This window comes from Triticum urartu, chromosome 5A (assembly GCF_056163025.1).
Source record: "Triticum urartu cultivar PI428250 chromosome 5A, HENAU_Tu73, whole genome shotgun sequence".
NCBI lineage: Eukaryota > Viridiplantae > Streptophyta > Magnoliopsida > Poales > Poaceae > Triticum > Triticum urartu.
The window spans coordinates 636,201,853-636,216,181 of NC_141877.1; the positions used below are offsets into that span (position 1 = coordinate 636,201,853).

Sequence of the window (14,329 nt, forward strand, 5' to 3'; positions counted from 1 at the left end):
AAAAAATGTCGCATGGGTTGACGGATGGGCTAGGCGTCCTTGCGGACGTGAAGTTTGTGCTCGGCGTACTTCCTTGGATACCCAGCATTTCCTTTGGGGTCCACGCAAAGATATCTCGATTCTCACGGAGGAAGTCGACAAGCTCGCCTTCCTATTTGCTATTGAGGCAGGTGCCTACGACAACGTACTTGCTACAGCTGGGGTCTTCCAGGTTCAGCTTCACTTTATTGGTCTCCTTGGAGGGCTTGAACAAGGCTTCATCGGCCGGGTCCTCGGCCGGGACGGGCACGGCCGATGCTTCTTGGGCCAGGGCGACGATCCGATCGAGCTGGCGCCGCTCCTCGGCTACGACCAGAGACTCGGCTAGCTTGGCGCCATCTCAGGTGCACTCTACGGACTTGCGGTAGTCGCTAGTGATGGTGATGAGGCCCTTCGGACCCGACAGCTTCATCCTCAGATAGGCGTAGTGGGGAACAACCATGAACTTGGCGAGCGTGGGCCGGCCCAGCAGCGTGTGATACGCGCTGGATAGATCCACCACCTCGAACCAGATCGGCTCGCGTCGAAAGTGCCTGTTGTCGCCGAACAGGACGTCGAGCCAGATCCGGCCGATCGGGGAACATGAGAGGCCGGGAATGATGCCGTGAAAAACTGTCCGGGTTGGCTCCAGGTCCTTGGCCTCGAGGCCGAGCTTGGTCATGGTGTCGCAGTAGAGGATGTTGATGCTGCTGCCGCCGTCGATAAGCACCCGGGAGAACTTGCACGTGCACCATGGCGCGACGATGGTGGGGTCGAGGACGAGGGCGTAACCACCCGGGTACGGCATGTGGTCGGGTGGTCCTCCCGAGTCTAGGTGACTGGGCGCTCCGACTAGTGCATGTATTCCGTCTTGGTCGGGATGACGGTGTTCACCTCCTGCCGAAGGAGGCGCTCGCTGATACGTCTCCAACGTATCTATAATTTATGAAGTATTCATGCTATTATATTATCAACCTTGGATGTTTTATATGCATTTATATGCTATTTTATATGGTTTTTGGGACTAACCTATTAACCTAGAGCCCGGTGCCAGTTTCTGTTTTTTCCTTGTTTTAGAGTATCGCAGAAAAGGAAAACCAAACGGAGTCCAATTGACCTGAAACTTGACGGAGGTTATTTTTGGACCAGAAGAAGGCCATGGAGTAAAAGAGTTGGGCCAGAAGAGTCCCGGGCTGCCCACGAGGGTGGGAGGCGCACCCACCCCCCGGGCGCGCCCCCTGCCTCGTGGACAGCCCGGAGACCCCCCCCTGACTTGTTCTCGACGTCAAAACCTCTTATATATACAGAAACCTCTAGAAATTAACCTAGATCGGAAGTTCCGCCGCCGAAAGCCTCTATAGCCACGAGAAATCAATCTAGGCCCTCTCTAGCACCCTCCCGGAGGGGGCCATCATCACCGGAGGGCATGGAGGAGGATCCGGGAGGGGCCATCATCGTCATGAAGGCCAAGGACTAGAGGGAGAACCTCTCCCCATCCAGGGGGGAGGCCATGGAGGAGAAAGCACAAGGGGGAGAACCTCTCCTCCTCTCTCTCGGTGGCACCGGAGTGCCATCGGGAGGGGAATCATCGCCATGGTGATCGTTGATAACCCACAAGTATAGGGGATCACAACAGTTTTCGAGGGTAGAGTATTCAACCCAAATTTATTGATTCGACACAAGGGGAGCCAAAGAATATTCTCAAGTATTAGCAGCTGAGTTGTCAATTCAACCACACCTGGAAACTTAATATCTGCAGCAAAGTATTTAGTAGCAAAGTAATATGGAAGTAGCGGTAACGGTAGCAAAGTAATATTTTTGGGTTTTGTAGTGATTGCAGTAGCAACGGAAAAGTAAATAAGCGAAGAACAATATATGAAAAGCTTGTAGGCAATGGATAGGTGATGGAGAATTATGTCGGATGCGATCGATCATGTAATAGTCATAACATAGGGTGACACGGAACTAGCTCCAGTCCATCAATGTAATGTAGGCATGTATTCCGAATATAGTCATACGTGCTTATGGAAAAGAACTTGCATGGCATCTTTTGTCCTACCCTCCCGTGGCAGCGGGATCCTATTGGAAACTAAGGGATATTAAGGCCTCCTTTTAATAGAGTACCAGACCATAGCATTAACACATAGTGAATACATGAACTCCTCAAACTACGGTCATCACCGGGAGTGGTCCCGATTATTGTCACTTCAGGGTTGCCGGATCATAACACATAGTAGGTGACTATAGACTTGCAAGATAGGATCAATAACTCACATATATTCATGAAAACATAATAGGTTCAGATCTGAAATCATGGCACTCGGGCCCTAGTGACAAGCATTAAGCATAGCAAAGTCATAGCAACATCAATCTCAGAACATAGTGGATCCTAGGGATCAAACCCTAACAAAACTAACTCGACTACATGATAAATCTCATCCAACCCATCATCGTCCAGCAAGCCTACGATGGAATTACTCACGCACGGCGGTGAGCATTATGGAATTGGTGATGGAGGAAGTTTGATGATGATGATGGCGATGGATTCCCCTCTCCGGAGCCCCGAACGGACTCCAGATCAGCCCTCCCGAGAGTTTAGGGCTTGACGGCGGCTCTGTATCGTAAAACGCGATGAATCCTTCGCTCTGATTTTTTTTCTCCCCGAACACGAATATATGGAGTTGGAGTTGAGGTCGGTGGAGCGTTAGGGGGCCCACGAGGTAGGGGCGCGCCAAGGGGGTAGGCGCGCCCCCACCCTCGTGGATAGGGTGTGGCCCCCTGACGTGGATTCTTCTTCCAGTATTTTTTATATATTCCAAAAATAATCTCCATTGATTTTCAGGTCATTCCGAGAACTTTTATTTCTGCACAAAAATAACACCATGGCAATTTTGCTGAAAACAGCGTCAGTCCGGGTTAGTTCCATTCAAATCATGCAAGTTAGAGTCCAAAACAAGGGCAAAGATTATGAACTAACCATATTCACAATAACATTTAGGTCTCATGTTTACTCATATCAATGGCATAATCATCTAGCGAGCAATAATAACAAATCTCAGATAAGAACACTTCCTCAAAACAATCATGATATGATATAAGAAGATGGTATGTCGCTAGCCCTTTCTGAGACAGCAAAACATAAATGCAGAGCACCTTTAAAGATCAAGGACTGACTAGACATTGTAATTCATGGTAAAAGAGATCCAATCATACTCAATGTAAACTAATAGTAATGGATGCAAATGACAGCGGTGCTCTCCAACTGGTACTTTTTAATAAGAGGATGATGACTCAACATAAAAGTAAATAGATAGGCCCTTCGCAGAGGGAAGCAGGGATTTGTAGAGGTGCCAGAGCTCGGTTTTGAGATAGATATGAATAATATTTTGAGCGGTATACTTTCATTTTCAACATAACAACTAAGAGATCTCGATATCTTCCATGCTACACACATTATAGGCGGTTCCCAAGCAGAATGGTAAAGTTTATACTCCCCCACCACCAACAAGCATCAATCCATGGCTTGCCCGAAACAACGGGTGCCTCCAACTAACAACAATCCCGGGGGAGTTTTGTTTGCAATTATTTTGATTTGATTTGCTTAAAGCATGGGACTGGGCATCCCGGTGACCAGCCATTTTCTTGTGAGTGAGGAGCGGAGTCCACTCCTCTTGAGAATAACCCGCCTAGCATGGAGCATACAGGCATCCCTAGTTGATACATGAGCTATTCGAGCATATAAAACATAATGTTTATTTGAAGGTTCACAGTTTGGCACATACAAACTTACTTGGAACGGAAGGTAGATACCGCATATAGGTAGGTATGGTGGACTCATATGGAACAGCTTTGGGGTTTATGGAATTGGATGCACAAGCAGTATTCCCGTTTAGTACAAGTGAAGGCTAGAAAAAGACTGGGAAGCGACCAGCTAGAGAGTGACAACATTCATGAACATGCATTAAAATTAATCGACACCGAATGCAAGCATGAATAGGATATAATGCACAATGAACATAAATATCGTGGAGGCTGTGTTGATTTTGTTTCAACTACATGCATGAACATGTGCCAAGTCAAGCCACTCGAATCATTCAAAGGAGGATACCACCCTATCATACCACATCACAACCATTTTAATAGCATGTTGGCACGCAAGGTAAACCAATATAAACTCCTAGCTAATTAAGCATGGCATAAGCAACTACAATCTCTAATTGTCATTGCAAATATGTTTCTTTTATAATAGGCTGAATCAGGAACGATGAACCAATCATATTTACAAAAACAAGAGAGGTTGAGTTCATACCAGCTTTTCTCATCTCAATAAGTTCATCATATAATCATCATTATTGCCCTTCACTTGCACGACCGAATAGTGTGGATAATAATAATAGTGCACGTGCATTGGACTAAGCTGGAATCTGCAAGCATTCAATTCAAGAGAGGAGACAAGCTAATATGGGCTCTTTGTTAGATCAACAATAATGCATATAAGAGCCACTCAACATTTTCATTATGGTATTCTCCTCTCGACCCCCAAAGGAAAGCAAAGAAACAAAACTATTTACACGGGAAAGCTCCCAACAAGCAAAAGAAGAACAAGAAATCTTTTTGGGTTTTCTTTTTAATTACTACTACTACAGGCATAGAAAGTAAACTAACTTAAAGCTACAACTAATTTTTTTGGTTTCTCTTAAGGTTTTTCAAACACACAAGAAGAAAGCTTAAAAGGAAAATAAACTAGCATGGATGATACAATGAAAAAGTATGAGCACCGACAACTAGCATGAGTGTGTGAGCATGAATGTAATGTCGGTGAGAAATACGTACTCCCCCAAGCTTAGGCTTTTTGGCCTAAGTTGAATTCATGCCCATGGATGGCCTGGTGGATATCCGAAGTTGAAGCTAGGGTCGTACTGAGATGCATCAGCTACTGTCTCAAGTGCTGCAGCATGGAGGCGGGCTGCCTCCGTCCTCCTCTCATACTCGGTCGCCTCCTCCCTAGTTATAACATATCTCCCTTTCGCCTGAAAGTCAAAGAAGGCAGGAGTAGGGAGAGCGACGTGATAGGTGCGTCGTTTGTCAAAGATTAGTCGGTACTGGAGGAACTGATTGTTCCTCTCAACAAACTGATGACGAACCATGGCATTATAATCTAAATAAGAAGGAGGCAACTCAATATCATCTCCACGTATGGGTATCTCAAGAAAATCAGCTAAGCAGGTTGCATAAATTCCACCAAAGAAATCTCCATTAATTTTGTTATCATGCAACCTGTGTGCAACAATGGCCCCCAAGTTATATTGTCTATCTCCTAGTACAGCACTCTTGAGAACACTAAGATCTGGCACACACATGTGACATGCCTCATCCTTAACATTTATGCATCTACCTATAAAGAGAGCAAACTAATGTATAGCAGGAAAATGAATGCTCCCTATGGTAGCTTGCGTCATTTCCCTAGATTCCCCCACAGTTATACTAGCAAGAAAGTCTATATTCAGATTTGCGAGGTTCACTAACATTACCCCACTGTGGGAGTTTACAAGTAGTGTTAAAATCTTCTAAGTCCATGGTATAAGATTTATCATAAAGATCAAACAAGACAATTTGAGAATTGCGTGACGATGAAAATTCAAACCTTCTCACAAAGGAATCAGTGAGGTAGTGGTACTGACGGCACTTATCTTCTATGAAGCTCTCAAGATCGGCGTTACGCACATATGCGTCAAATTCCTCCTTGATTCCTGCTTGGACCATGAAATTTTCTGACGGCCATTCACAAGGCCGCACTTGAGCATCCCTCGGTGGTTCATCGTCCGGCTCACGCATTGCGGGCTTGGTTCCTTGCTTCCTTAAAGAACCACCTTGGTACATTTTCCTAAACATATTTCTTCCTCTGAAAAATTTCTAATTTTTTTAGTAACTTAAAATAAAAGTGAGCCAAACTCAACAAAATTAATAACAACTACTCCTACAAGTGCCTAGAGGCCATATCATGCATTAAGACTACTTTTGACCATATAAATTTGACATGCAAGCTCAAGAATAGGGTCACCTAAGCAGCAAAAATTTGCAATAAATAAAGCAATAGAACAAAAACTAATTGGACCATTGGAGGAGTCACATACCAAAGAACAATCCCCCAAAGCAGTTTTGTGAATGGAGCTTTGAGCTAGGAGATCGAAAATGGTAGAAAGATGAGCAAGAACTCGGGTTTGAGCTGACTAGTGATTTTTTTGGGAGGAAGAAGGAGCGTGTGGTGGCTGGAATAAGTGGAGGGGGGCCACCAGGGGCCCACGAGGCAGGGGGCGCGCCCAGGGGGTAGGGCGCGCCCTGGACCCTCATGGCCAGGTGCTAGCTCCCCCTGATGTGTTCTCAGTGCCAGATATTTTCAAATATTCGAGAAAAAATCATATTATATTTTCAGGGCATTTGGAGAACTTTTATTTTCGAGGTTTTTTTATTGCACGGATAATTCAGAAATCTGACAGAAATTACTATTTTTGCTTTATTTGAATAACAGAAAGTAAAAAGAGGGTACAGAGAGTTGTGTTTTCTAAATTCACCCATCTCATGTTCTTCAAAAGAAATCCACTAACAAGGTTGATCAGGTCTTGTTAACAAACTCATTTTGAATAACATGAAACCGGAGAAATTTCAAATAACACTAGGTTACCTCAACGGGGATATGCACATCCCCAACAATAAGAATATCATATTTCTTCTTGACAGTAGGAAGAGGAAATTCAAAACCTCCAATGGTGAGTGTTGAAATTTTTCCAATAGAATTGATACTATGGACTTGAGGTTGTTTCCTCGGAAAGTGTACCGTATGCTCATTACCATTAACATGAAAAGTGACATTGCCTTTGGTGCAACCAATAACAGCCCCTATAGTATTCAAAAAGGGTCTTCCAAGAATAATAGACATACTATCGTCCTCAGGAATATCAAGAATAACAAAGTCCATTAAAATAGTAACGTTTGCAACCACAACAGGCACATCCTCACAAATACCGATAGGTATAGCAGTTGATTTGTCAGCCATTTGCAAAGATATTTCAATAGGCGTCAACTTATTCAAATCAAGTCTACGATATAAATAGAGAGGCATAACACTAACACCGGCTCCAAGATCACATAAAGCAGTTTTAACATAGTTTCTTTTAATGGAGCATGGTATAGATGGTACTCCTGGATCTCCAAGTTTCTTTGGTATTCCATCTTTAAAGGTATAATTCGCAAGCATGGTGGAAATTTCAGCTTCCGGTATCTTTCTCTTATTAGTAACAATATCTTTCATGCACTTAGCATAAGGGTTCATTTTAAGCATATCAGTCAAACGCATACGCAAAAAGATAGGTCTAATCATTTCAGCAAAGCGCTCAAAATCCTCATCATCCTTTTTTCTTGGATGGTTTAGGAGGAAAAGGCATGGGTTTCTGAACCCATGGCTCTCTTTCTTTATGTAGCGACCCGACCCGAATGGATCAAGTCTCTGTGCTTAAGTGTCATCCCTGGATCGGTCTGCTAACACACACAGTACTCGAAGGATTTATAACAGAGGTAAATCACATGTATAAAGTAACGTAAATACTATTACCTCAATCCATATAGCGGAAGCAACAAGGTTGTGGATTCCCATCAACACCAACGGCAAAGTTGAGTGTAGAAATCGTAACCCTAACGTATCACTTACTCGTCGTAAGATAATCCTGCAACATGAGACGTTGCAGCCCGAAAGCGGGTCAGTACATTGAATGTACTGGCAAATTCACACCATAGAGAAAATGATGAACAATGGCTATCACTATATGCATATATGGCTGGTGGAAAAGCTCTATGGTTATAAGGTTTTTTCATAAAGACAATTTTTCCCTACTGCAAAGGAATAAATTTAATTACTATCATGGTGGTTGTTGAACATTGAGAATGGTTGACAGCATTCTCAATCCCAATTAAGTAACATCATTAAACCCAACAATATTCATTTAAAGTAACATGATGAGATCAACAGGATAATCCAAGAACTAGATACTCAAGATGTCCATAACCGGGGACACGGCTAATCATGATTAGTTTATACACTCTGCAGAGGTTTGCGCACTTTTCCCCACAAGACTCGATCGCCTCCGTTTGGTTTCTTGCACTACAGGGTGTTTGAGAAGACGGATGACCGAGACATAGTCTTTCAGAAGTGCTAGCACCTTACGATCGGGTAGACCGTAGCACCTACAACCCCTACATCTGCTAGTCTACCACTGTAAGAGTTCGCACAACTTAGTCAACTATGCCAGAGCCCATAATGGCTTGTGGCTGCACACGGAAGTTTCTAGTATGAATAATCTCATGATCCCTTTGGGCCTGGGTGGCGGTCCGAAATAAAAACAGGCAAGTCCTGATAGACATCAGGTGCCTCAATCCACCTAGATGTGTGTTTAAGTTGCCACCTTAGGTAAACCATTAAATTATCAATCTCACATCTGTCATGGATATCACTCATCCAATCCACGTCTACTGGCATAGCATGGCATAATAAGCAAACGTAGAAGTAACTCCCAAAGGTTCGATAATAAACAGGTAATAGGTACTACCTCATCTACTTCCCATCCCACAATTTAATTAGATCCTAATCATGCAAGGTGTGAAGATTGATCTAATGCAAAAAAAACTGGGTATGGAAGGGGATATGATCAAAGTGTGAACTTGCCTGCAATGTTGATGAAGATGATTCGCACTCAAAACTCTTGATAGATCTACTCGTCACACTCCGGTCAATCTATCGTAAGCAAGCAATAGTAACCACACATAAGCAATCACTCAAAAGATAAGAAAGAACAAAGAAAACAATTCGGAAAACATCGAAACCAAGCAAATAACTCTTGCAACATCAAAAAATTTCTAACAGTACCAAAATTATGTGAATTTGGCCTTATCAGAATGTTTAGGTCAAGAGCTTCGATTTGCAAAAAGAATCAAGTAAATCGGAGTTACGAAACTCAAGTTATGATCAAACGAAGTTTGAATTCAAATCTGGTCTAATTCAAATTTTAAACTTTTCAAAAACATGTTTGAGTTGGATTACTGGATAGAGGACATCATAACGAAGAAGTGGGCATTGGTTTCGTTGGATTTGGACTAACGAGTAAAAAGTTATGCTTGTTTGGAGTATAGGGACTTTTCTGTAAATAAAGTATTCACATCCAGGTCCCTGGCCGAAAATCAAAAATAAAAGAAAAAGAGAAACGCTACCGAACGAATGTTCGCTACAAAACGCTTAAGGGACGAAAATCGTTCGCTATCGATCTAAATGAACGAATGTTCGCTATTTAATAAAACCTAGAAAGAGAAAAAAACAGATCTAGTCTAGGGTTTTTTTAAGAAAAATAACAAACTTAAAAGGAAAACCGGACCGGACCGGGTTCGGGGTTTTACCGGTTCGTGAAAAAAAACCGCAACGGCGTTTCGGACCGGCAGTTCGGCGACGGAGGCTCTCCGGCGAGGCAGGGCGAGGCGCAGGGAGCGGCGAGGGGAGGCGGTGAGCGGCTGATGCGGCGGAGGGCGGCGCGGGCGGCGGCGAGCGGCGGTGCGGGCAGCGGCGAGCGGCGGTGAGGGATGGTGCAGGCGAGGCAGCAGCAGCGGCGAGCTCCGGCGGCGCGGGCGGCGTGATGCGCTGGCGGCGGCGCGAGATGCGGCGCGGGGCGGCGTGGAGAGAGAGGCGGCGGCGGCGGCGGCGGCCTATTTATTAGGGCGGGGCGGAGCGCCTTGGGCAAGGGGGCAGCGGTGCCCGACCTTGGCACGGATGCAGAGGTCGGTGGCGGCAGTCGTGGCGGCGGCGGTCTCCCGCTTGGGTGGAGGGAGGCGGTGCGGCTGGGCTGGGCTTGGCCTGGCAGGGAGCTGGGCCGGCCCATTCGGGGAATTTTTTTTAAGAAATTTTTTTCCAGACAAACAAAACAAATAAAAACAAAACAAATAAAAACATTATATAGGCATATAATATATCAAAATTTTCAGAATTTTTTTTTCTACACGGTGAACATTTTTATAACTTCAAATAAAATCCACACCAATTCAGATAAATCAAAGAGTGCTACTGGTCTATTAAAATCCAACTAAATCATTTTAAAAATACCAAAATGATTTCAAATTAATTTTTCTCCAATTTTCTAATGTAGGGAATCATGTTACCCTAATTTCCATATATTTTATTTTTGGAGAAAAATAATTTGAATAAAACTCAAATAAATCCAAATTGAAAATTAATTCCAAAAGGACTTGAAATTGATCCTTTGAAACTCCCAACTCATATTTCATAATTTGAAGAAGTCATTTTATCTTCTCTCGTGAAAATCATTGAGTTGCATAAAGTTTCAGAATTGGAAAGTATTTCCCAATGGAATTCAAATTTTTTTCAAACACCCTTTTCATTTTTAAATGGAAGAAGTCATGTCATCTTCTCTCTAGGGTTTTGTGTTGAAAAGAATTTGAATTCATGGAGATCAGAAAGCAAATATGAAAGTTTGGGAAAATCCTTTTATTCCCTCTCATTTAACTTTCAAAAGTTTCAAATTCACTCACTTTCAGTCAATCAATCAAACAATCCATCCAATCTATCTATTTATTATAACATTCCAAAATTTAGAATTTTGGGATGTTACAAACCTACCAGCCTTAAAAGGAATCTCGTCCTCGAGATTCGGAGAGGCTAGCAAGGAAAAGGTTAGGGTTTGGGGGTCTCCTCAAATCCATCAATCGTCTCCGGGGTCTGGGGTGCTACCACCCTTAGAAACATCGTTATGGTCCCATCAATACTCATATACTCCATCCTTATTCTTGACAGTGTCGGTCTTCTTAGATCTTCAGGATAATTCCTTATCCGGGCTCTTCCGGTAGTGGCATAACCCTACCACAATTTTTCTATCCTTTCATCTTGGTAAGGTTCTTCCGAGATTGGGTCTTCTTAGCTGATGGGTCTGGCGCCAAAACTAAACAACTATCGATATCTCATGGTGGTCAACAATTTATGGTTTCTCCTGCAGGAAATGGGTCTAGGTTGATCCTCACCGTATAACCTACGATTGGCAAAAGCTGCCTTGTACAAGGGAAAAAATTTGCTATACCATTCTAAGGTTTAAACAAGGTTTTCATCGTCGTCTCTCTACTATAGGTAAGTCACTCGGATTTACCATTCCATATAGCAAGGCGAACAATAAGAGTAAGTCGGTATGGTGATCAATCCATCCCGCACCCAAATCATTACCTTGTATACGGTTTAGCAAATCTCGCATTGTAACACTCGGTCATCCTCACAAGCATTGCAGAATTTCTCTCGTCGACGAACCAAGTTAGGAATAATCCATTGATTCTGCAAGCCAGACCAACATCTATCGTTCCTTCACAACTCTCAGGTTTTGCGTTACTCCTCTAAGATCGTCTATCGATAAAATCGTAACTTCTTCCAGGGTTTTTCCTTCAGCAAGAGTGTGCTTGCTTCTTGGCAGGTCCTGGGGCCTGTGGGTTATGGCACATCTCATCACTTGTAGTCCTTGAACTTATCATTGGGCAACTGATCATTATTCCAACTTCCAACTTCCTAGTACTCTTAAATCCATCCAATTGTACTGTCTTCCTTCCTTCTATTGGCACCAAACCAAGACATGAGTACTCAGACTTGTCATGGGGTTGCCATTGCTCCATATTACCAACATCATACCTCCTTTATATCCAATAGCACTTCATCTCTTCATCCTCGTGGGATATCCCTCATACCGGGATAAAACTTATACTTATGAAGTCCATATTCCACTTCGTGGAACATCATTATCCTTTCCGCGGTCAAGCGTCCTTACAGGGGAATATTGGCCATCTCTTCATGGCACTTCTTCAACTGGGAAACGTGAAACACATCTTGAACTCCAGATAGTCCTTCGGGTAACTCAAACATGTAGGCCACTTCTCCCATATGCTTCAAAACTCAGTATGGTCCTACAAATCTCGGGGCTAACTTTCCCTTAACTCCAATTCGTTTATCTCCTTGCAGAGGGGACACATGAAGACATGCTCTATCTCCAATTTCATAGACTACCTCCTTGAGTTTTTGAGTGTACATAACTCTTCTGTCTGGACTGAGCTACCTTCAGTCTACCTCGAATCAACTTAACATTCTCTTCTGACTCCTTGATCACATTTGGTCCAAACAACTGACGTCTCCAACTTCATCCTACATACTTTTGAGGCATCACACATATCAAGACAAAACTCGTATTCATTTTGTTCGAAATCCATTACAGGGTACTACCACCCTTAAAATGCATGAATCTTCCATAGACTATATTTCTCATATCCTTAGAATGGCCAAAATTCTTCTTCATAGAGTAACAACTCATAAAATCCAAATCTTTACCAACGATGCTAACTTTATTGATTCTCCAATGATTTCAATCTTTTCCTTTTCCATTACATGTCTCAACTCAACACCTCAATATAAAAGAAAATGTTCTCACTTCTACTACTCCATTTCTTTTGTTGCAAACTCAACTATCTAGCACAAGTTTCCTTCTCCTTGGGGCATTCTCTGGCAAAGTGCCCTGCTCCATTACAACTAAAACATATTACTTCTGACAAGTATCGAGGTTTCCCTTTTGGGCAACTGTTGAGGTAGTGCCCTGACTCCTTGCACCTGTAACAGGTGATATGACTCAAGTCCTTTCTGGAATCCAATCGGTTTCTCTTCCTGGACTTTTCCATTCCAATCAGGGCTTCTATTTCCTGTGGGTCATACTCTATTTCCTCCGTCGGGAATTCTACTAGATCCCCATTCATACAATTCTGGGAGATGTGTCCTTCTTCTCCACATGAATAGCAAGACTTGGTGCAGGGTTTACTTAGTTCTTCTTTGGGTGTGTCCTCCACCTCTTCCTTCATCACAGGTTCTTCTAAACTTTCCATAAGGGCTCCTTTCATTGCTTCTTTCTTCTGCTGGATGGTTCATTGTACCATGGGGTAAATGTGACACTGAGCAGGATAGTGGGTAGTCCCTTCACACAAGAAACAAGTAATCTATCTAATTGGGTATTCTTCAACTGGGTGACTTCCTTCACCATTAGGGAACTCATCCTTGTGTTCTTTATGGGTGTGCCCGATTTCTCCACAAATCTTGTATGCACAAGGTTTCTTCATATCCTTTCCATAAGGTTTCAACTTCTGGGACACAAACCGAGACTTTGGCAAAGTCAACTTACATTCTTTCCAAGTGGTTACTCCTTGCCATCCATTCATGGTTTGGTACATCCTCCACCAAGTAGCAGCACCTCTTTCAAAGCACAGAAGAGCATGCTGGGTCATATCATGTCCAACTATAGGGTTATTCTCCATGTGATCCTCCATGTTCTGAATCCATCGGTCTGCCTCCAACTGACTCATCGGTCCAGAAAATACAAGCTCATCTCCATTCATCCTCTATTGGGTCCATGTGGGTTTGGGGTAAGATAAGAGAGATAGGGAGGGATGCACACAATACAAACAATGGTTTTGAAAAGACAGATTTTATTGTGGCTGTCGGGAAAACATCAATCAAATGACAGCTCACAATCGTCGCATCTAACGTAGGTATATAACAGGGGTTTGGTCTTCTAAAGGTCAACATCGCCAAACTCTTCCAGTTTTGTTCAAGCCTCCAATGGCTTCTTCCAATCATGCTTGTCCTTCTCAAGTTCTTTTGCCAGATCAACTCTTGTGATGCGAAGTCTCTCGTGACATCCTTTAATATTCCGGAGTTGCATTTCAAACTTCTGGTTTCAACATCCTTCACATGAACCATGGTCATACTGTCCTTAAGTTCCTGACAAATCTCCGGTATCTCGAGGTTGTAACTCCTCCAGCTTGGCTACTTTCAGCTTTTGGTTTCTGAGTTCTCCACGAATTGCTTCCTTGTCTAATACGACTTCCTGGAGCTCCATTTTAACTTCTTGATGTACTACTCCAGACCCTGGTGATATACCGGCTAGGGCTAAAACTTCATCTTACTAATAGGTGCTCCATCAGCCTTCTACCATTTAATCTTTCCATGCATATGCTTGCTTAACTCAGCACGGTGACAATAGCATTAGTGGGGGATGACATTATGGATAGCCGTGGTTGCTCTCTTGTCATTTCCATGAGCTATCTCTCCATAGTTTATATCTCCTGCCTTAGGGTCTTCTTTAACAAAACTTCGAGTTCTCATACTCCTTGTTTCAGTCTTTCTCCGATACACCTTGATCTCGGGTATTGACAACTTCCATAATCTGTTAAGTTCCATCAGGGT

The 14,329-nt window shown here is 43.2% G+C and overlaps 1 protein-coding gene across 1 annotated transcript; it reads right to left on the minus strand.

The window, feature by feature from the left end:
• Positions 1 to 379: 379 nt before the first annotated feature.
• LOC147973612 (uncharacterized) lies at positions 380 to 826 on the minus strand. The gene has a single exon (XM_087524737.1). It carries the CDS (start codon positions 824 to 826, stop codon positions 380 to 382), a length of 447 nt encoding a protein of 148 aa, XP_087380863.1.
• Between the last annotated feature and the right edge of the window lie 13,503 nt (positions 827 to 14,329).

Bases quoted from the DNA above. Each gene is read 5' to 3' on its own strand.
- LOC147973612 (XM_087524737.1), bottom strand. From the start codon at position 826: ATGCCGTACCCGGGTGGTTACGCCCTCGTCCTCGACCCCACCATCGTC.